Here is a 22502-nt window from a genome sequence, read left to right on the forward strand (position 1 = left end):
CAGGCGCCAAACCGCGGCGCCACCCAGGGATCCCCTCTGTGTAGCTTCTAATTTTGCTCTACATTATCTCTCACTTCCTTCCTAAACACCTCAAATGTGTGTTGGAAATCATGGTCCAGCAGCAGGAGTAGAGGCAAGTTATTAATCTGGAACACCAGCTAGAACCAAGTTGCAAGAATTCAAATCCAGCCTGGTCACTTAGAGCTGTGTGACCCTAAACTAATAAGCAATTTGCTTAACTTTCCTTATTCATAAAGTATAACTAAATAACAGCGCCTATACTATAGGATTATCATGAGTATTATATGCGTTAATATGTGTTCAGAAGTTAGAACATTTGCTTTTGCCACATACTGGGTGTTTAATAGTTCATTTATTTTGACTTGAAAATTCATCTACGCCCTCATCCTAAAACCTCACCTGCCCATCCCTGAAGATACGGCTTGTACTGAAATGCCCTCAAGTAAGGCTATTTTTTCCTTAAACACCACATGTAAGTCATTGCCTGCAGATGAGTTTTCTTGCTCCCTAGAGCAGTTTCCAACCTGTCTCTCCTCATTCTTCCAAAGATTCTATCATTTTCGAAGCACATGTCATCATGAGAACCTTACTGCTCCTTAACATCCTTTACTGCTGTCCTGTCACACTGCCCCATCCATTGATCTCACTTACCGTCTACAGGATCCCCTTCACCACTACTTCTACTAGCATTCTTGGTAACTCCAAATCCCTTACGTGATATACCAAACACCAGTATCTCACAGTTTTTTGACTTCCTTAAAAACATTCTCATTTTTTGTGAAAAGAAAAAAAAAAATCCAGGCAGAAGAGAACTCCTTTATCTTCATGTTCCCAGATTCAAACTACATGCATCTACACCCACAAATTCTGTTTTTTCTCTTGCTAAAGGACAACTCAGATAAAAGTGACCCTGATTCTACCTAACGCCACTCTTTCTACTTTCTCCTTTCAATCTCACTCCAAGTCTCTTTCTCAAGGGCTTCACGCCTACAAATATCTCTCCTCTCTTTCTTTCACCATCAATTTCTCCCTGTCCTGGATGAGTCCCATCAGGCATAAGCATTGCTCATTATCACACATTAAAACAATCCTCCCTTAATCGTGTCTTTCTCTGCCTCATTTCTGTGCTCCCCTTCACAGCAACATCTTCCAAAAGCAATACTGATTTCACTGTGTCTGCTTCCAAATCTCACATTCTTTCCTTAATCTGCTCCAACCAAGCACTCCTAAAACACGTCCTACAAGTCACCAATAACTTATCTCTTACCAAAGCAAATAGTCAATTTTTGTTCACCTTTTACTCCTAAAACACGTCCTACAAGTCACCAATGACTTATCTCTTACCAAAGCAAATAGTCGATTTTTGCTCACCTCTTACTTGACTTTGTGAGCAACATTTGAAACAGATGACCAACTTCTAGGACAACTTACTCTCGCTGTTTTTTCAAGCCTCACTGATTGCTCTTCTACAATCTCCCTAGCTAGATCTTTTTCTCTTATTACCTCCATATTTTAAAGTGTCCCAGGGCTTTCTCCCCACAAGTCTTCTGTAATTTTTTTCTCTTCATGAGGGATCACATCCAGTGCCATGCTTCAACCATCTAAATGCTGTTGCCTCTCAAAAATTTATCTTCAACACAGACATCCACTCTGTGATCCAAACTCATATATTTAACAGCCAACTTGACATCTTTATTAGAACGCCCAATGTATAGCAATTACAACAGAGCCAAAGTAAAACTATTGATCTTCTTCCAGAATAACTCATTTTTCCTCAAAATTTCAAACCTGAGAATCTACTTAATTCTCTTTTCATCACACCCTTTATCCACAAGTTCTCACAGCTCTATCTCCAAAACATACCCCAAATCTACTGTTCACCCTCTCTCCTACTACTACTACTACTACTGTGGCTACATTGGAGTAGCCACCTCCATCTCTTTTCTGGAACACATTAACAACTTTCTTACTGGTCTCCTACCTCCACTAACTCTCGTAACATAGTTCAACCTCTACATAGCAACCACTTATATTTCTACAATATAAGTCAGATTATGTCATACCTCCACTTAAAGTTCTCCAAAGCCTTCCCACTAAAATGGAACTCCAAAATTTCCGTTCTAGATTACAAGGCCCTAAATGATCTGGCTCCTGCCTACCTCTCAGAGACGATCTCCATTCTATTTTTTATTTGCTATACCTGGCTATACTGCTCTTCTTACCATTCCACTAACATGCCACCTTATTTTTTGAAGTTTTTGCACTTGCTTTTGCTTAGAATTCTCTCTCAGATCTTCTCAGAGCTCAATTTTCTCAGTATTCAGGTCTCAACTCGAATGTCTCCTCCGAGCCAATGCCAATTATTCTCATGCATACTGTTCCACATTCTGCAGAGTACTCATCAATATCTAAAATTACTTTTTTAATTTTATTTTCTTTATCCTCACCCAATGTTACCACCTTCAAAGTGGAAACTCTTATCTTGCTTATATCTACAAAGGGTCCCCAACTTACCATGGTTTGATGACACAATTTTTCAACTTTTCAATGCTTGCAAAAGCAATACATATTCAGTAGAAACTGTACTTTGAATTTTGATCTTTTTCCCAGGTTAGTATTATATAGCACGGTAATTCTCTCATGATGCTGAGCAGCTGTAGTGAGCTACACTTCCCAGTCGGCCACATGACAACAAAGGTAAACAACAATACATTTATTATAATCATTGTTTTTCACTTTCAATAAGTCATATTAGATATTCAGCACTTTATTACAAAATAAGCTTTATGTTAGATGATTTTTGCCCAACTACAGGCTAATGTAAGTCTTCTGAGCATGTTTAAGGTAGACTGGGCTAAGCTATGATGTTTGGTAAGTTACATGTATTAAATGCATTTTCAACTTAATGATATTTCAACTTACAACTGGTTTATCAAGAGGTAATCCCCCCCAAAAAAGAGGTAACTCCATCGTAACTCAAGGAAGATCTATATATATCTTCCACACTCAGAACATCCTTCCTGCAACATCAATGGCAATCAAATATTTTTTGACAGGATGACTAAAGTTTCCATAAGAATAATTAAAAATATACTATGCTTTCTCCTTTGGTGTTGAGAATCACATCTGACATGCCTACTGATGTACTAAGCACTTCATAGAGGACCAAAAAAAAGAGATAAAGTCTATCTTTGCTCTCAAATAATTCAAAATCCATTTGAGGAGGAAGGAAAAACCAACATAAGCCCGAGACACCTAACACAACTATTTACAAAGCAATCTATCATACACTATAAATTATACTTACATATATGAATATGGTAGCATTAGTCAATAAAGGCACCCTTAGGAAAGAAGAATTCTATGAGGTATATATTATCAATATCTTTTACAGATAAGGAAATTGAGACACAGCCAGCTTAAACAATTCACTCAAGGTTAAAAACTAGGAAAAGAGTCAGATTCAATTAAATCTCTTAATGTCACAGCCCATTCTCTGAGGTAATTTTGTCTGCCACTTCCTTATAACAAGAGCTAGCCACTGTGAAAGGTACTAGCAGAAGTAAGACTGACTAACAAATGGAGCAGTCAAGGACACCTAGAAGTCTAAAATTCTACCGATATTTAATGTTGAAAGTGCCTTGGATTTTGGATCTTGAAAAATAAAACAGATCATCAGTCTCCTAAGAAAAAAACACAATCTATTACCCACAGGACATCAGGATCAATGAAGTGGATACACAAGGAAAAGACAGTCAGTTAACTAAGGGATTTAAAATCTTATCCAAACTATATTCTCAGAAATGGAATATTTTAGGGCACTTTCCATAGAAACCTCCTGCCTCACTTAGATCCAACCTGGTCTCTCTGAATAAATGAGTTTATTAACTAACTGTATGGGAAAAGATATGTGTATATGTATGAACATGCAGGCAGGTATGCACACCCATGTCCTTAGATGTGTGGAGAAGAAGTTGTCAATAAATCTTTGCAATTAGTATCTGATGAAAATAGGATGATATCTATGAGAGGGATTTTTTTTTTTTTTAGTGGAATGAGTATGAAAGTTAGGAAAGATTAGAGAGAATAAGTATAGAGGAAAAGGGGAAAAAAAAAAGTGAATAAACCAATAGGGCTATGTTAAAGATTAAGAAATTGGAAAGAGGGAAGCCTGAGTGGCTCAGCGGCTGAGTGTCTGCCCTTGGCCCAGGGCGTGATCCCATCCATGTTCCTGGAATCGAGTCCCACATCAGGCTCCCTGCATGGAGCCTGCTTCTCCCTCTGGCTATGTCTCTGCCTCTCTCTCTCTGTGTGTCTCTCATGAATAAATAAATAAAACCTTTAAAAAAAAAAAAGGAAATTGGAAAGATTAAATGTTATGGGACTTAAATTATTAAAAAGAGCTTATATTACTATTTTGGAAAATAAGGAGTCATTTTTCAGTCTTAGAAAGTGAGCTATTGTGATTACAGTGGCTATGGAGGTAGACTACTCCATAACTTGCACATAGTATGTTCATACTTCATTTTTGGTATGTTTCAGAAAGCCATCAGATCTGAGACTCTCCCACCTGGACTTAATTACTCAAGGGCAAAACCTGTATCCTGATTCATCTTGGACTTCCCAGTGCCTAACAAAGTGTTTGCATTGCACTTGACTTTAGAGGGATTCAATAACTAATAATTGAGACTGAACTAACTGAAATATATTGAACTTATCTGAGCCAAACTGAATTGGAATGATTAGCAATGGGAGCTACTTACTATCTTCACAAATTCATTTTCATTCCTCCATTTTAGATATCAAAAAATACTTGACTAACTTCTGCTGTATTAACAACAAGCTTAGAGGAATAACTTTTGTTTTATAATTTTAGTGGCACTTTAAAGAAGCTGTAATGTACTCAGCAGAAGTATAATTCACTTTACACGTAGAGGGACTGAGTCATAGAGAGGTGTCACGTTAGTTTTCCACAGAGTTACTTTTACACCACTGCCACCTCAAAGTGAGTCAGTGGAATAGAAAAGAGCTGAAGTCAAAGTCCAAAAGGATTACTTTCATCACCAAAGTTCATTTTAAAAGATTCAATTATAAAAGGGAAATTATGTAATGTGCAAATAAACATACTTGGTAAATACGGGGGAAAAAAGCACAAAGACAACTGCTTTTGGAAACAGAAATTCCTGTTACTGCATTCTTTTTTCAGGTAAATAGACAGCCTGCTTCTCCACAGAACATACAGAAATTAGCTCAAATATACACGTAGCTGTTTTTGCAGTATGAGGGAATCTAATGATTTGAAGGCTATTCATCCTCAGTTATATTACTCTTTCTACCTCTGTGATTTTTTTAATAGCTAATATTTGGAAGATTCTGCTTGTCAAAGACAGCAACTAGGGCCGTCTTAGTCATCTTCAATACCTCACTTAACTTTCTACCACATATTTTCTAACTTCATCTGTCACCACACTGTTCCACTTCACAGTAAACCAACATGTAAAAGACACAAAAAGGTATTTATTTTACTAGTTCAATCAAATTTGTTTTCTAAACAGGTTTGTTTTAAAAAGTGAAGTTTGCTTTCAGGATTGTTTAAGTTTCAGACTCTATTGATACTGTTATCACCCAGAAATGTGTTTTTCAATGCAAACAGAACTACAAAGGTTTCAGCAGCTAATACTGTATAAACAAGAAAAAACTAATTATTATGTAAGGTCTTAAAAAAGAGTTATAAATTTATTTTCCTTATTTAATTATGATAATTAAACTAAAAAATGTGCCAAATGACATCTCATAAAATGAATTATGAAAATGACAAAAAAAATTTTTAATTTAGCAAAGGAACCCTGTCACTTCAGTCTTTTAATTACTTATGTTATACATGGAAATAATGAGATGTTCTCTTATAGCTTACATATATATAAGAGCATATATATATATACATATATATATATATATATATATATATATATGACTGTGTGCGTGTGTTCAATCACTTTTGGGGTCTTAGTAAATACTCTGTTAGTATAAGCAGAATTGTGTTTGGGTTAATGATATACCAAGAAATACATTTAAGAGGCTTAAGGACTAATAAGTCAGTCAGCTCACCTTGCCAGGTAAGCAGTTGGAAATCAATAAGTATCCCTATGTCCTTAAGGATAAACAGGAAAGAAATGCCATTCCAATAGTATACACACCATCAGAGAACAAAGATTTTTTAAAAATTATTCAACCTAGCAAGAAAGCATAATTATCTCAACCTTGACTTTCACTACTCAATGTATTCATAAAATAAAGACATTCATTCTCAGGCAGCCCGGGTGGCTCAACGGTTTAGCACCACCTTCAGCCCAGGGCCTGATCCTGGAGACCGGGTATCGAGTCCCATGTCGGGCTCCCTGCGTGGAGCCTGCTTCTCCCTCTGCCTGTGTCTCTGCCTCTCTCTCTCTCTCTCTCTCTCATGAAAAAATAAATAAAATCTTAAAAAAAAAAAAGACATTCATTCTATCATATAAATACAGTGCTGATAACTTTAACTGGTAATATCAAGGTCAGTATCATCTAATATAAATGCACTATTAACTTCCTTTTTATTCACCCTTACTGCATACAATTGACAAAAATCGTAAGATATGTAAAGTGTACATTATGATGATTTGATATATGTGTACCCTTTCAAAGGATTCCATCAAGTTAATTGACACACTCATCACCACACATATTTGCCCTTTCTTCTCTTGATGAGAACTTTCAAGTTCTACTCTCTTAGCAAATTTCAATTACACAACATAGTGTTATCAACTATAGACACCATATAATACATTAGATCCCCAGACCTTATTCATCCTATCACTGAAAGTTACCAACCTCTCCCTCTATTTCTCTGTTCAAGAAATAAATTTTGCAAGTTAATGAATACAACTAACATTTATTGAGGCCTGCTGTATGCCAAACGTTATTCTGAATACTTTATAAATATGCCAATTAAATCCCATAACAATCCTAGGAGATTAGTACTCTTAGTATCTTTATTTCATAGAGAAATCAAGATGAAGGTGGAGGGGATTTTTTTGGTTTTCGTTTTTTAAAGATTTATTTATCTGAGAGAGAGATCACAAGAAAGAGTGGGGGCTGGGGATGGGACAGAGGGAAAGAAAGAATCTCAGATTCCCCACTGAGTGCAGAGACTGATATGCAACTTGATGTGGGGTTCAATCCCAGGTTCCTGAGATCAAGACCTGAGCCAAAATCAAGAGTCAGACTCTTAACTCAGGTGCCCCAAAGGTGGAGTTTTACAAACAAGAGCTCACCAAGGAAAGTATTCCGGTCTTGAGGTGATTAGAAAAGAAATTGTGGTTAGTTACTATAAGTTTTACCTAAAAGAGGAAAAACAGAGATTTAGAGAGATAGAGATAGATGGAGAGAAAGAGAATAAAAAGAGGTGGTATGAAGAGAAAAAGGAAGGAGAAAGGGAAAACTTAGAAAAATGAATCTAACATCTCCCAAACAATTCTAAATGCAAGACATTTACAACATTCATATAATCTTAACAACCCTATAAGATGGGTATTAACTTCATTTTACAGAGGAGAAAACCAGGATTCATAAAGTTTAAGGGGCCATCCTTAAATTTTGAACTCAAATCCTTGTGACATAAAAGAGCATAGAGTCCCTGCTCTTTTCATTAAGCATAATGCAAAGAAAAATATAATTAAGGCAGGTTTGGGGTGGAAGGAAAAAGACAAAATTAATAACGAATGTGAAAACACGACCAACTAGTGTTTAGAAGTCCCTTGATAGATACTAGGATAAGACAGGGCACTGTTGCCATAAAACTATGATGCTTTTAACTGAGAGTGCAGGGATGTTGGGAACTATAACGGCTACTTGATTTCCTTTGATCCCCTCACAGATTCTTCTCATCCCATCTCAACGTCAGTGAAGCTGCTGTGAAAAATAGCACTGGCCAATTCACCTAGATGTGCCAGTCCCATACTGAGTGATTACAGTGTACACCATCGATTTGGCCTAGCCCAACACACTCTCTGTGGGCTGCTTCATCAAAATTGAGATGCTAAGCTATCATTGTGCTTAGCAAAGAAAATAATGATAATAAAAATGACAGCAGTATCTACTCTTTACAAAACATTTACTAAGTGCCAATAGTTTAAGGGTTTTATATACATTTTTTAAGATTTTATTTATTTATTTGGGAGAGAGAGAGAACACAAACAGGAGAGAGAATAGCAGAGGGAGGGAGAAGCAGGCTCCCCGCTGAGCAGGAAGCCTGATGCCATCCGGAGCCCAATCCCAGGACACTGGAATCATGACCTGAGCTGAAGGTAGATGCTTAACCAACTGAGCCACCCAGGCAGCCCAATATACATTCATATTTAATTTTTATAACAAACATATAAGCCAGGTGTTATTTTCCCTTATTATACCCCTGTAGACTTTGAAAATAACAATATTTATTGATCTGTTACAGACATTGAATATAAAAATAATTTCATTCATAATGGTCAAAAAAGGGATAAGAATTCTGGAACATGGTTAGAGATAACTTTCATTCAGTGCTAACTGATTTGTACAGACTCATCCTCACTAATATTCACTTGCTGCTTCTGAAAAACAGTATTTACCACAGCACTCAGTAACACAGAATTTCTTTATGCCTATTTTTTTTTAAGACTTTACTTATTTATTCATGAAAGACACAGAGAGAGAGAGGCAGACACATAGGCAGAGGGAGAAGGCGGCTCCATGCAGGGAGCCCAATGTGGGACTCTATCCCAGGACTCCAGGATCACACCCTGAGCCAAAGGCTCAACCACTAAACCACCCGGGTGTCCCTCTTTATGCTTATTTTTAAATAGAATGAGGTAGAGTCCTACTACTGAAATATAAAATGAGGCAACACAACTGATGTCAAAATATGCACAAATTTAAAAGTATGAAATCATCAGAAGTCTTTGAGTTACACCATGTTGAAAGCTACAGTCATAGAACACATACACAAGATAAATAAAATTATGATTGGCTATACCAATTAATACAAAATTAGGAACTAAAGATAACTAAAGAAACCCTATACTGAGAGACAAGAAGTACATCTGTACAAAGGTAACAGAAGGTCCAATTACACTTATGTAACAAAACAGATAAGAATATAATCAAACAGATGGAATTTGTTGCCAATCTAAGGCCAAGTAGGCAAACTAAAATTCAAAAGTATCATATTGTATTGCCTAAACTGAGACTTGACAAGGTCACAGATGTCACATGTGGATTAAGGAACCTTAAATGGCCAAATAACCAGGAATTAAATCTGTGATCTCATGTTTAATTAGCAGTTGACAACTTCCATTTCAGGGCAGGACAGATGCAGACTAGGTGGCCAAAAGGCTACTCAAACAAGTGTTTTGTGTTGAACTGAGGTACAAAAGCAAAATAAGCACTTTAGAAATGCACTAATTTTCAAGGAACATGGAATGGTTATGGGCCAGTGTTTGGTTAACCATCAGTGTCTTAAATCAATGTGTTGAATGAATATCTGTATTATCCTAATTGATTATTATCTTGCTGCTGATATAGCTGAAAATTTAAAATTATAAATCAATATATCTTTTTCTAAAAAGTATCCTCAATCTCATAACATTTAACCATATATTGTGGGTGGCCAGTATTACACTCCACCTTCAGTTACAGGAAATGGTCATTTGTAGAGTCTGTGCTTATCAGTGGAAATGAAAATATCACAGGAATCATAAAGCCAAGTTTATCACTGGTAAGAGTCCAGACCAAAACAATTTTCTAACTATCCCATGTCCGTTCTATTATATCACACTGCCTCCAACTCATGTGATTCCAATACACAGTGGACATGTAATATTGATATAATAAATGAATGAGTTTTGATCTAAAAAGTAAATATGATTAGAAAAGATACAAGTGAGGTTAGAGATGGCCTATGTCTCATTATGCCATGTGATCAACATACCACATCATAATAATTAACTACAGCTTCACTTTCTCCAAAGTTTCATATTCTTGCTTGCTGATGGAAAAAGGCTCTCATTTAGAACAACTCCAAAATGACTATGTAACTGTTGTCAAAAAATATGAATATGGGGCAGCCCCAGTGGTGCAGCAGTTTAGTGCTGCCTGCAGCCCGGGGTGTGATCCTGGAGACCTGGGATGGAGTCCCACGTCAGGCTTCCTGAATGGAGCCTGCTTCTCCCTCTGCATGTGTCTCTGCCTCTCTCTCTCTCTCCCTCTCTCTCTGAATGAATAAATAAATCTTTAAAAAAATATATGAATATGTACTCCAAAAAAGTATGTCCTTCATCATAGTCAGAGAACCACAAGATCATCATACCTAAGTGACAAACACAGCTCCCCAAAGTTGAAAATAATGTCAAATTCAATTTCAAAATAATATTTTACTACATACTAAGAGATCCAAAGAGTTGTCCTTGATTTAGCTCTTCCTTGGGCTCATGGTGGGGCACAACCAAGTCTCAACAATTTTCTTAGTTCCTTGCTCCTACTGAAGATGCTAATAGGGGTGAACAGTCACCCAAAGAGACTGGCCTTAGGGTTAAATCCCAAAAGACCTTCATTCCAATCTAGACAGGCAGATATCTGCTTGTTTCAATACCAAAACCATGATGTCCTTCAAATGTTCTATTATAATAATGCTATCAGTATGTTAGCACCTTCTTTTATTTTTAAAAATTATTTGTTTATTTATTTACTTACTTACTTACTTGAGAGAGAGTTTGTGCACACACCTGCCTGTGTCTGCGCTCAGCACCAGCCCTGAGATTAGGACTGGAGCCAAACCAAGAGTCGGATGTTTAACCAACTGGGCCACCCAGGCACCCCAACATCTTCTTTTAAAAAGCATAAAATATTCTCTGAGTTTTGGGAACATTTCAAGTTGAACAGTGAAAATCACATTCTATATATCTCTCTCTCATTGCAATTTTAGAGGGAGAGAGAGAAGACTTGTATAAGGAAGATCTATGGCCCTAAAACGCAGAAATTTCTATGCATGGGAGCAATTTAGAAAGGCTTCAAGCAGAGGTGAGACTTTGACATTTAGATGGATGACAGGCTCCATTATGGTCAAAATGTGTTGTATTCTTTATCTCCTTCTAAAATAAAGAAAGGAAAAGCTAAGATATTATTTAAAAGCTTAAGAACCACCTATCAAGTGAAGTATTCCTCAAAAAAAAAAGGGTCTTTTTAAACCCCTCAGCTTTCTACTTCTACCACCAATTCCAGATCCTAATAAATACATCTCACTCCCCACATGACTGCACCCTACCCCTACCCTACCTCACCCTTCAGCCATCTCGCTCATAGCAAGTCAGCCATTATTACCAGAATGTGCTATAATCCTTAAGTGTGTTGGAAAAAAGTTTTAAGAACCTAGGGGAGGGAAGGGGGAGAAGACTGCACGGCTAGCATTCAGAAAATCCTCCTGAACGTTGTTTCCAAATTAAACTATACACACATTTATACTTCAGTGGTTGTCATTAAAACATTACTGAGCTACTGCGAATATTGAAAACAGTCCATAATGTTTTTATTGCCCAGTTCTGACATTTCTTCACGTTAGACTATATGAGGAACCCCAAAATATAGACCTGTAATTTCTATTCCAGAGGTCCCACTCTCTCTGCCTCTGAGAATCAATCATTGTCCTAGTTTTAGAATTGCGGCCACCATAAGGCAAAAATAATGGGTACTAAGAGTAGGGGAACTCACCCAAATGTCAAGTTAACTTTCATAAGGAGTATTTATGGGATTAAAACTGTAGTTTTTTAAAACGTAAATTTATTCTATTTCTAAGATGTCTGCCAGAACAACATGAAGACTTAAAAAAAATTTACAATACATATCAACAGAAGACTTGAATTGCCATCTGTGGGAACTCAAGCAATTACCTCAACTTCTCTGGGCATCTACTGTCCAAACTGTCATAAAGAAGGGCCCTCAACCAGCTGGTATTGTCAGGTTCTTTCCATTTTAAAATCTATCAAAAATTAGAGAGGTACTAAAAATCCTCTTCAGGATACAAATGTCTGATACTTTCAAAAAACAAAAGACAAAGAAACTTCATATATAATTCTTAAAACAGAAATATCTCATAATAATTGTAGGTTGTCATGAAAATTGTCTCTTTGGCTTGGCTGTCATTTGCTTCAAATAAAGCCTGAGCCACAAGAAAACTATTTTAACACTCTGAGAAGATTAGATAGTTAATCCACTGGGAAACCAAGCTGAAAGACAGAATTCACAAATCCGCTTCTCAGAGAGAAGCAATGAAATTAACTAACATACCTGTTTTATTTTGAATAAAATTATCCTATGGATACACTGTATACAAATACTTCCTATTATCTGGCATCCATTTTCATTTTTGTGGTTTTCCTTCCTAATCTGAAGCTGAAATGAAGGTCATGTCTAACATTGGCAGAAAAACAATAATTTCTAAGTCAGAGTTGCACGAGTGGGTTGTAACATATCTTGGGGGAAAACATCCATAATGATGCATATTCCAAGTTCATGTCTTTGAAGATAAATTGATGAGAATTGAAAGATTGGACAGATTATGGAATTAACTGCCAAGATAATTTCTGCTTTTATAGCTTCACAAAACTGGAATTTCTAGTGCATCATTCTCTACCCCATAATTATGCATCAAAATATTAACCAATTAGCAGGTAAGATGGTAAGAGCTCAAAGGGTAGTAATAATTGGACATGAAACTTGAACTTTCATGGAGTTCCAAATAATAAACAGGTCTACCACACTTCATAAATGCAATAAACCAAACTTGAGAAAAATATATCAACTCATATTTTGTAAATAAAATAATTTCATGGACTTTCAACTCATATCATCTACTAGCTCTTCTTTCATTTCCCTTATTTCTTAATCCAACTTCAAAGACATACAAGTGGGGCGTGTATATTTTATCAAGTAGGACATGATATAAATAATAACCCCCTAACGCATAAGCTCTGGAGTTTACTTTTTATATGAAATACCTTTGGAGTCAGGGCACATTTTTCATTTTTTAAATCGCTGTTCCTAATGAATATAGTACCTAAAAACTGCTATTAAAAAAATAAAGAAGAGGGATGCCCAGGTGGCTCAGGGGTTGAGTGTCTGCCTTTGGCTCAGGGAGTGATCCCGGAGTCCCAGGATTGAGTCCCACATTGGGCTCCCTGCATGGAGCCTGCTTCTCCCTCTGCCTATGTCTCTGCCTCTCTCTCCATATATCTCATGAATAAATAAAATCCGCATAAATAAATTAATTAATATTAAAAAATTTAAAAAGGAGAAATAAAAACTGAACTTCAACTATTATCTTTCATTTCTAGTTCATGCCATTGATTACATTTTGTGTTAGTTCCAATATATTTTGTGCATTTAAAGAGACTCATACTGCTAGGGATGTAAAAGCAGGGACCATGTAGGTCATACATGCTACGTATCCTCAGCAGTTGAAAAGTGTCCAGCATGGGGTGCCTCGTTGGCTCAGTCAGTAGAGCACACAACCCTTGATCTTGCTCAGGGTTTTAAGTTTGAGGCCTACTTTGGATGTAGAGATCACTTGAAAATAAAATCTTTAAGGGGTGCCTGGGTAGTTCAGTCAGTTCAGCGTCTGACTTCAGCTTAGGTTGTGACCTCAGGGTCTTTGGGACTGCACCCTTCATCAAGCCCCACACTCAGCAAGGAGTCTGCTTCTCCTTCTCTCTCTCCTTCTGCCCCACCCCCAACTTGTACGATCTCCCCCTCTCAAATAGAATCTTTAAGAAAAAAAAAGCGTCCAGAACATAGTATACACTTAATAAACATTTGTTGAAGAAAAAGGAAAAAATAAATGACCAATCACCAGGAAACCATGTATTTCCATAAAATAAATATTTCTAAAAGCCTCACTTTACTACTTCTATATTTTCTAAACATTAAATGGTTTCAAATAATTTACCTCACATGTGTAAGCATTTCAGCTTGAAAGATCCTTAATACATTGAAATTAGGACACAAAATGTTTTGAAAACATTTGGAAATATGTTTAAGAACAGAAATAAATGTTAACTAGACTTACAGTACTGATCATTTGCAATGCATACAAATATCAAAGCATTATGTTGTATACCTAAAACTAACATAATGTTATATTTCAACTATACCTCAATCAAAACAAATGAATAAAAAACAAAAACAAAATACACAGAGATTGGTAAGATAACCCTAAGTTTGAATTCTAGTTCTGGTACTTAGTAGCTGAAAAACCTAAACAGGTCATCTAATACATTTGTGATTGGTTTTTTCATCTGTAAAACAGTCTACCTCATTGAGCTTTAATGTAGATCAAATAAAATATTGTACATGTGTATTACAACCAAAATGGGAAAAAGCAACCACAAATGACTAAATGTTTCCTGTTCAGTAACAAGAGTACCCAAAGTAAACATTGTTGGGAAAGTCAAGCTTAAAATGTTACACTACTTCCTTCCTATAGATACAGAGCCAACAGTTTAACAAAATCACATATTTAATAGACTGCATATGCAAAGTTCTTACAACTCGTAATACCTTGATATTGCCACCTCAGCACGAGGGAAAAGAAATGTCCAGAGTGGTCACATTGGAAAGCAGTGCCAGTGACAAACCTAAAATGAGCTTTTGATTGTCCAACCACTCATAAGCCTGCTCAGCAAAGCCACTTTTTAAAACTGCTTTAGTAAGGTAAAAACACAGCAAATTGAAACCCAATTAGACTACATTAGCCACTAATCCAAACTGATTGTCAAGGATATGTACAGCTCTCTGTCAAAGCGAAGCAAAGAGGTTTTAGCTCAACCACACAGACAATGACATGAAAACACAGTGGCCCTCTCTGTATTTCCATTTTTGTCCAGCTCTTGACATACTCTAACAGCTAAAGTTCTTGAAAAGGAATAGTTTCAAATTTGCAGTCACCATTCATAGACAGGGAAGGGGAAAAAGCACATCATCTCATAATATTTTACATTAGAATCAAAATGTTTCATTGATCTTATCATTCTGAGTTAACTGAATAGTTCAATTCAGTACACTTAGATATTAAGATAGAATATATATACTTCATTGCTCATTTTTGTTGATGACATCTACCTAAAGCCATCCGTTTAACTTACCACATTTTCTGAGAATTCAACTACCATATTGAGTGCATAATCACTATCTTTCTTACACCTGTGTACCCTGAGACGTGGTGGGGGGGGGGGGGGCTTGGTTGAATCCAGTCTTATGTGTGTGTGTGTATGTATAACTACTCTAAGAAAAGATACCTAGTATTCTGGCATTTTCTTTTTTTCTCTCTCTTTTTTTTAAAGATTTTATTTATTTATTCATGAGAGACACAGAAAGAGAAAGAGAGAAGCAGAGACAGGCAGAGGGAGAAGCAGGCTCCACACAAGGAGCCCGATGTGGGACTCGATCCGGGACTCCAGGATCACACCCTGGGCTGAAGACAGCACTAAACCGCCGAGCCACCCAGGGATCCCCGCTGGCATTTCCTTGATATAAGAGTGTGGGTCGGGTACACCTGGGTGGCTTGGCGGTTTGGCGCCTGCCTTTGGCCCACGGGCGTGGTCCTGGAGTACCAGGATTGGTCCCCCATCGGGCTCCCTGCGTGGAGCCTGCTTCTCCCTCTGCCTATCTCTCTGCCTCTCTCTCTCTCTGTCCCTCATGAATAAATACATAAAATCTTAAAAAAAAAAAAAAAAAAAGAAGAAGAGTGTGGATCTATGATGGGGTGGCTATGATTTATTTCTATGTATTGACTTATGTTGCTATACTGTAATTTTATCCTATACTACTTTCACATTTTTTAAATTATAGAGCAGTATCAGCCAATAGAAACTTAATGTGAGCAACATTATATTTGATTTGAAATTTTCTAGTAGCCACATTTAAAAAAAGGAAAATAGGTGAAATTAATTTTAATATTTTATTTAACTCAATGTATCAAAATAATCAATTTAATGTGTAATCAATACAAACACTATTAATATATTTGCATTCATTTTTCTTACTAAATCTTTGAAATCCAATGTATACATTGCACTTAGAACATGTCAATTATGACACTAAATTTTTATCAGAAATACTCTATCAGTATTTATATAAACTACACAGTTGAAAAAGTAGGTCCAATTAATGAACTTGTTTCAAGAATATTCAAAAGTGGGATGCTTGGGTGGCTCAGCAGTTGAGCATCTATCTGCCTTTGGTCCAGGATCAAGTCCCACATCGGGATCCCTGCATGGAGCCTGCTTCTCCCTCTGCCTATGTCTCTGCCTCTCTCTGTGTCTCTCATGAATAAATAAATAAATAAATAAAATCTTTTTTTAAAAAAAGAATATTTAGGGGATCCCTGGGTGGCTCAGCAGTTTAGCGCCTGCCTTTGGCCCAATGCGCGATCCTGGAGTCCCTGGATCAAGTCCTGTGTTGGGCTCCCGGCATGGAGCCTGCTTCTCCCTCTGCCTGTGTCTCTGCCTCTCTCTCTCTCTCTCCCTGTGTCTATCATGAATAAATAAATAAATAAATCTTAAAAAAAAAAAAAAAGAATATTTAAAAGTTACCCAAAACAGGGCACCTGGATGGCTCAGACAGTTAGGCATCAGGTTCTTGATTTTGGCTAGGGTGGTGGGATCAAGCCCTTCATCCAGCTCCTCAGTCAGTAGGAAGACTGCTGGAGATTTTCTCTCTCCCTCTCCTTCTACCTCCCCACCTCTCTCTTTCTCTAATAAACGAATAAATCTTTTATTTTTTTTAAGATTTTATTCATTTATTCATGAGAGACACAGAGAGGCCCTGGGCTGAAGGTGGCACTAAACGACTGAGCCACCCGAGCTGCCCTGAATAAGTCTTTAAAAAAACATTATCCAGGGACACCTGAGTGGCTTAGTGATTGAGCGTCTGCCTTCAGCTCAGGACGTCTGCCTTCAGCTCAGGACGTGATCCTGGAGTCACGGGATAGAGTCCCGCATCGGGCTCCCTGCATAGAGCCTGCTTCTCCCTCTGTCTGTGTCTTTGCCTCTCTCTGTGTGTGTCTCTCATGAGTAGATAAATAAATAACATCTTTAAAAAAAAAAAAAGTTATCCAAAAACTAAATAAAGGACCAGTTTTTTACAATTAAATTAATTAAAATTAAGTAAATGATAAATTTAGTTCCTCAGTAGCATTAATCAGAATTCAAATGCTCAACAGCCACATGGGTTGAATAGTAGGGCTGTTATCTGAATTCATATGCACTTCAATGAAAGATACCCTGCAAAATACCTCAGATATACCCTGCCAAAAAAAATTTTCAGAAATTGAATAAAAAATATTCTCCACGGCACCTGGTGGTTCAGTTGGTTGGGCATCTGCCTTCAGTTCAGATCATGATCCCAGGATCCTGGGATCAAGTTGGGACTTGCTCAGCAGGGAGCCTCTTCTCCCCTCTCCCTCTCCCTCTGCTGTTCCCCCTGTTTGTGCATGCACCCTCTCTGTCAAACAAATAAAATCTTTTAAAAAAATTCTCCCTAAATAAGAAATTTCTTTTGAACTTCTTAACCCCAAAGTTTTATATGACCCACACACTTATTTAGAGAAATCTTAAAATAGAGTCACCAGCCTTAAGAGTCTCTACATCTGGGATCCCTGGGTGGCGCAGCGGTTTGGCGCCTGCCTTTGGCCCAGGGCACGATCCTGGAGACCCGGGATCGAATCCCACATCAGGCTCCCAGTGCATGGAGCCTGCTTCTCCCTCTGCCTGTGTCTCTGCCTCTCTCTCTCTCTGACTATCATAAATTAAAAAAAAAAAAAAAAAGAGTCTCTACATCTAACAAAACACAAGAACTTCTAGGACACTTTCTGCATTTCACAGTAGAGTCAATCCCCTATACCTGTTATTACATTACTCATTGAAGAAGAAAAACAAGTCAAATGCCTCTGTTTGTGTCAATGTGTTGATTTACTTATCCTGCTGATGAAATCTGTCACAAACAAGTATAGAATTGGAAGACACTGTAAAGATTAAAGAGAATTGGAGGAAATATTTTAACCAAGTTCAGATCCTCCCTTCCTGAATTTTATCTTTTCTACCAATAACAAGGTATACATAACTTGTCAAAGCCACTCATTTGTAACTAAGCTAATACAGAACCAGGAAAAGGTAAGTGACCTTCAGCTAAATAAAGCTTTGTGAAGTATGTTCTTGCCTTTCACCTATGTAGGTTCAATGGCTAAGAATATGTCTAGGTTGGAACACTGGCTCTATTACTAGCTATCCAGTAGTTTAAATAGGTCACTTAATCTTTCGATGTCTCATCCGTAAAATGGTCATAATAACAGAACCTAAATCAAAGATTGTTATGGAGAATAAATGAAATTTTACATGATATAAAACATCTTGACAGCACTGACCCTAGCACATGATATCTGTCCAACAATGATTGGTGTTTTAACTCAGAATCAGAATAATCAGAGATGAGGATATATGTTCAACAAATATTTGTGGTAAATGAAAAGATGTCTCCAAGCACTTTATAAATACCAAAGTGCTAGAAAAACATAAGCTATTATCACCCTATGTAAAATAAGTTTAGAGAGTGGATCTATTCAGTGTATTTAATGAAAGAAAGACAAAAGGACCTTTACAATGCAGTTTACCAAGTTCTGTTAACCTTTCTGTAGACCTTTCCCAAACAAACAGACCCACACTTACCACTTAAAAAGCACAAACATAATAAACACAAATCATTTATGAATATATTTTATTTATAAATCAAATATAAATTATTTATCTGTCAACATCACTTTAGGGCCATCCATGACTCTGCTCACTTTCAGTGCAAGAATCATCATATTTAATGGCATGGCAAATAAGCTGCCCTATGATATTCTAGAGAATTCACAGATAAAAATCTTAAATCTCTAAAAATGATTTCTCTCATAGCCTAATTTTTTGTTATCATTACTGTTTTATGCTCCTCTTCACCTTCCTTGACCAGATCTGCTAACAAAACTGCCTCTTCCTGGATTTCTGCAACGGCACAGTCATTAACGAGCATTAAAAAGCCAAAAGAGAGGTAGTAGTGTTTTTAGGAGAAACAAACTAATCCAACAATTGGATAAGTAGCCTCGGAATAACCAAAAATGTCAAAATTAAACTTCAAAGGCTTTATAACAGATTATTCTAAACAGTCATAAAACTGTCACCTCCACAGGTGATCATTTCCTGATCCATAAAAGAAAAAAAAAAAATCTTTAAAATTCAAGTCATTCTGGAGCTCCTGGCTGGCTCAGTCGGAAAAGCATGACTCTTGAACTTGGCAGTCATGAGTTCGAGCCCAAGGCTGGGTGTGGACATCGCTTAAATAAACAAACTTTAAAAAAATAAAATTTATGTCATTCCTTAGCACATAAAGAATATAAAACTTGTATTATCTTTAGTCTGTAATGCATATAAAACTGCCATTTCTATGCCTAATCAAGACTTGCCACGTTTAAAACACTGCTGACATGAAAGGATCTTTAAAAGACCTTTCCAGAAAGGCTACATGAGTGAAGGATTTTTTTTTTTTTTCCTCAATCATTTCAAATTTCTCCAAGGACACGGTCTTCACAATCCTTAAAGTATAAAGAGAAGCGGATCCACCGTGGGCCATCACGGAGCTGTGAAAGCGACGCACCTACTCCACCATGAATGCTTCATTAATATTTCAGCGATGATGCTGCAATTTTCCATAAGCAACTGTCAGACCTCGGCTTCTTGCTATGTATCCAAAGTGTCCAAATGACATTCAATACTCGCGTTTTACCTGGCGTTGACCAAAATGCAATTTTGATGCATGTGGCATTTACAAAGCTCACACCCAGGCCCTGCCTAACGTTGTATCGGATGCACCCGCCTAACCCAGTCACCCCGGCACCCCCTTAACCCTTCCACTGGCTGAAGGAGTCCCTTCCTTCTGCAGACCTATCAGCAGGGGATAGAATTCTGAACGCGAATTCCCATTCCAGCGCCCAAGGGCGCCGTGTGTGGCTCCCACGGCCACCCCCGCGCCTGTGCTGCGCGCGTCTCGGGGATGCTGGAGGCGCCTTCCGTTCGCACAGGCATCTGGACCCTGCATCTGGAAGCGCCGCCGTCAGCCGCTTTGTCTCCTGCCTCAGAAGGCCTCAGTTGCTTGCACACACATGACAGACGCTCTCTAAACAATAATGATGATGATGATGATGATGATGATGGGAAGAAGAAAAAAAAAAACCACCACAGCGCAGCGAGCAGGCAGCTCCTCCGGGCGACCCGGCACAGCGGCCAGGCCGTCGCCCAGGGCCGCCCCACCTGAGGCGATTGTGCCTCAGGCGCGAGAGCGGGCGGGGGCGGGCGCCGAGGGCGTCCCCCCCCCCCCGGGAGGAGTCCGGGCGCCGCGGGGACCCGGCGTCGCGCAGCCGCCCGCTACCTGCAAACGCCTCGGGGTCGCCCCGGGACCCGCAGCCTCAGCGAACCCAGCTGCCAGCCGCCGCCCCCTCAGCGGCCGCCGGCGACCCGGCCGTCCTCTCCGCGCCCTCAGCCCGCCCGCCGCCGCCGCCGCCGCCCGTCCTCACCTGACAGCCACCCGCACCGAGCTCTCGTCCGGGGCGCCCCACATGCCGGCGGCCGGCGTCCGCGGCACCGCAGAGCTGAGGCTCGGCCGGAGGCGCGGCGCTCGGGCGCAGCCGACCAGCGACAGGGGGCGGCAGCCTCACCTCCGCCGCGCTCCAGCCATGTTGGGCGACTGAATGGAAAGGTGGCGGCGGCGCTGAGGCAGGAGGAGGAGGAGGTGATTCACGGCCGGCGGACGCCCGCCCCTCTCCCCCGCTGCCCCCCCGCCAGGTCCTGGGGGCGGGGACGACGCGCTTGACGGGCGAGCGCGGCGGCGGCGGCGGCGGCGGCGGCGGAGCCCGCAGGCCGCCCGCGGCGTCCTGACGGCCGGTAAGTGCGCCCTGCCCCCTCCGGCGGGGACGCGGCCTGGGCGGCGGGGCCCTCGCTCGGCGGCGGCCCGCACTGCGTCAGCCGCGGCCCACGGCCCACGGCCCGGCCCAGCTCGCCCTCCCCCGGGCCGCGCCCCGCCCTGCGCTCGGCGGGCACTGCCTGGCGCGGCCGGGCAGGGGGGCGGGGGCGGGGGTGCGCGCTTCCAGGCCCCCGGGTGCTCGCCCGCCGCCCTGCTCTCAACCCTGAGCCTGGGGCGGGCAGGCGGGCGGCCACTCTCCGTGCGGCTTTGTCCCTCCCTTGGGCTTAGTGTCCTCGCTCCGGCTTGGACTTTGACCCCCTGCCCCAGCCCGCCCCCTCCCCTGTCGTCCCCGCTCAGCCCCTCGCCCCCCTCCCGGGACTCAGTCCGTCCGTCCGTCCGTCAGTCCGTCGGGCCGTGCTAAACCGGCTCCCCGGCTTGGCCGCTGTCGGGGCAGCTGGGCCGTCTGTCCCGCAGCCCGTCGCCTGTTTACCAGCCCGCGGAGAACATGGAAACGATTTACTCCGGGACGCCTGAATGCGTTTCTGTTAAACGGCCAAGGGAACTGCACCCTGGTACTGCCAGTGTCCCCAGAACTGAACATCCACCAAGACCTGCTCTGTCTGTAGTGAATCCTCACAAACTGATTTTTTTAATTTTTTTTTTTTCCCTTCCTGGCCTTCAAAAAGCGCCTCCCAATCCCGGGATTCTATCAACATTGAACCATTGTGGTTGCTGCTTGTGACTATTGTGCTTCCACATGCCTTTGGATAGCTCTGTGGCAACAGCCTTTATTGGCTTCGCCACAGAGTATCTATTGTGGACTGGCCCGTACATTTCTCTGAATAAACATGTGGGTTCATACAAAACAGTATAATAGATGAAGTGGCACCGTCCAAATAAAGACACAGCCCCTAATTTAGGACATCCTAAATCTGCACACCTAAGCATTCCAGTCAGCAGGGATCCGGCAGCATGAGGGGAAGGAGGCCGCACACTCTGGGACAAACAGAAAATGTTCAATGCTCCTAAATGGAAGGCCTGTGTGATATATATTAGTTTTAAAGATATTTTGACCCTAAATCCCATACCCCTGAGTCTTAACAGACATGTGGACAGGAGGTAGAGAGCAGAGACGGTGAGTTTTCCTCTGTCGACCCGATTGGAGGCGAAGCTCTCCTCTGGCTGCCCTCTAGAGAGCCTATCCTCCCCTCAGTATTTATCTATTAACAAAGCAGGGCACCACTTCCTCCAGCCCTGGCAGCCCTATCTGGGTGGCTCTAGATTGGCCTTCTGCCTTCTGAATTGATAAAAGCTGCAAGGAAGGCAAGGAAAGCCAAGCAAATCTACCAAGAAAACTAGAGAAATATATATAATGTAAGACCTTCTTTTAAAAAATCTTAAAAATAAATAAATAAAAATAAAAAATCTTA

General features: G+C 39.9%; 1 protein-coding gene across 16 annotated transcripts in view; it reads right to left on the minus strand.

The window, feature by feature from the left end:
- The window catches only part of KIF21A (kinesin family member 21A), a 147646-nt gene extending 126748 nt beyond the window's left edge, over nucleotides 1-20898 (minus strand). For 6 of the 16 annotated variants that reach the window (XM_041735851.1, XM_041735861.1, XM_041735859.1 and 3 more), the window contains exon 1: nucleotides 20687-20895. In XM_041735851.1, the coding sequence (XP_041591785.1) occupies nucleotides 20687-20730 (44 nt within the window). In that variant the 5' untranslated portion in view covers nucleotides 20731-20895. Of the gene's footprint in view, nucleotides 1-20686 lie in introns of all 16 variants that reach the window. The other 10 variants (XM_041735864.1, XM_041735856.1, XM_041735855.1 and 7 more) reach the window with 5 other exon arrangements.
- Nucleotides 20899-22502: the final 1604 nt, after the last annotated feature.

The sequence above is a fragment of the Vulpes lagopus genome, chromosome 21, assembly GCF_018345385.1.
Source record: "Vulpes lagopus strain Blue_001 chromosome 21, ASM1834538v1, whole genome shotgun sequence".
NCBI classification, from domain to species: Eukaryota; Metazoa; Chordata; class Mammalia; order Carnivora; family Canidae; genus Vulpes; species Vulpes lagopus.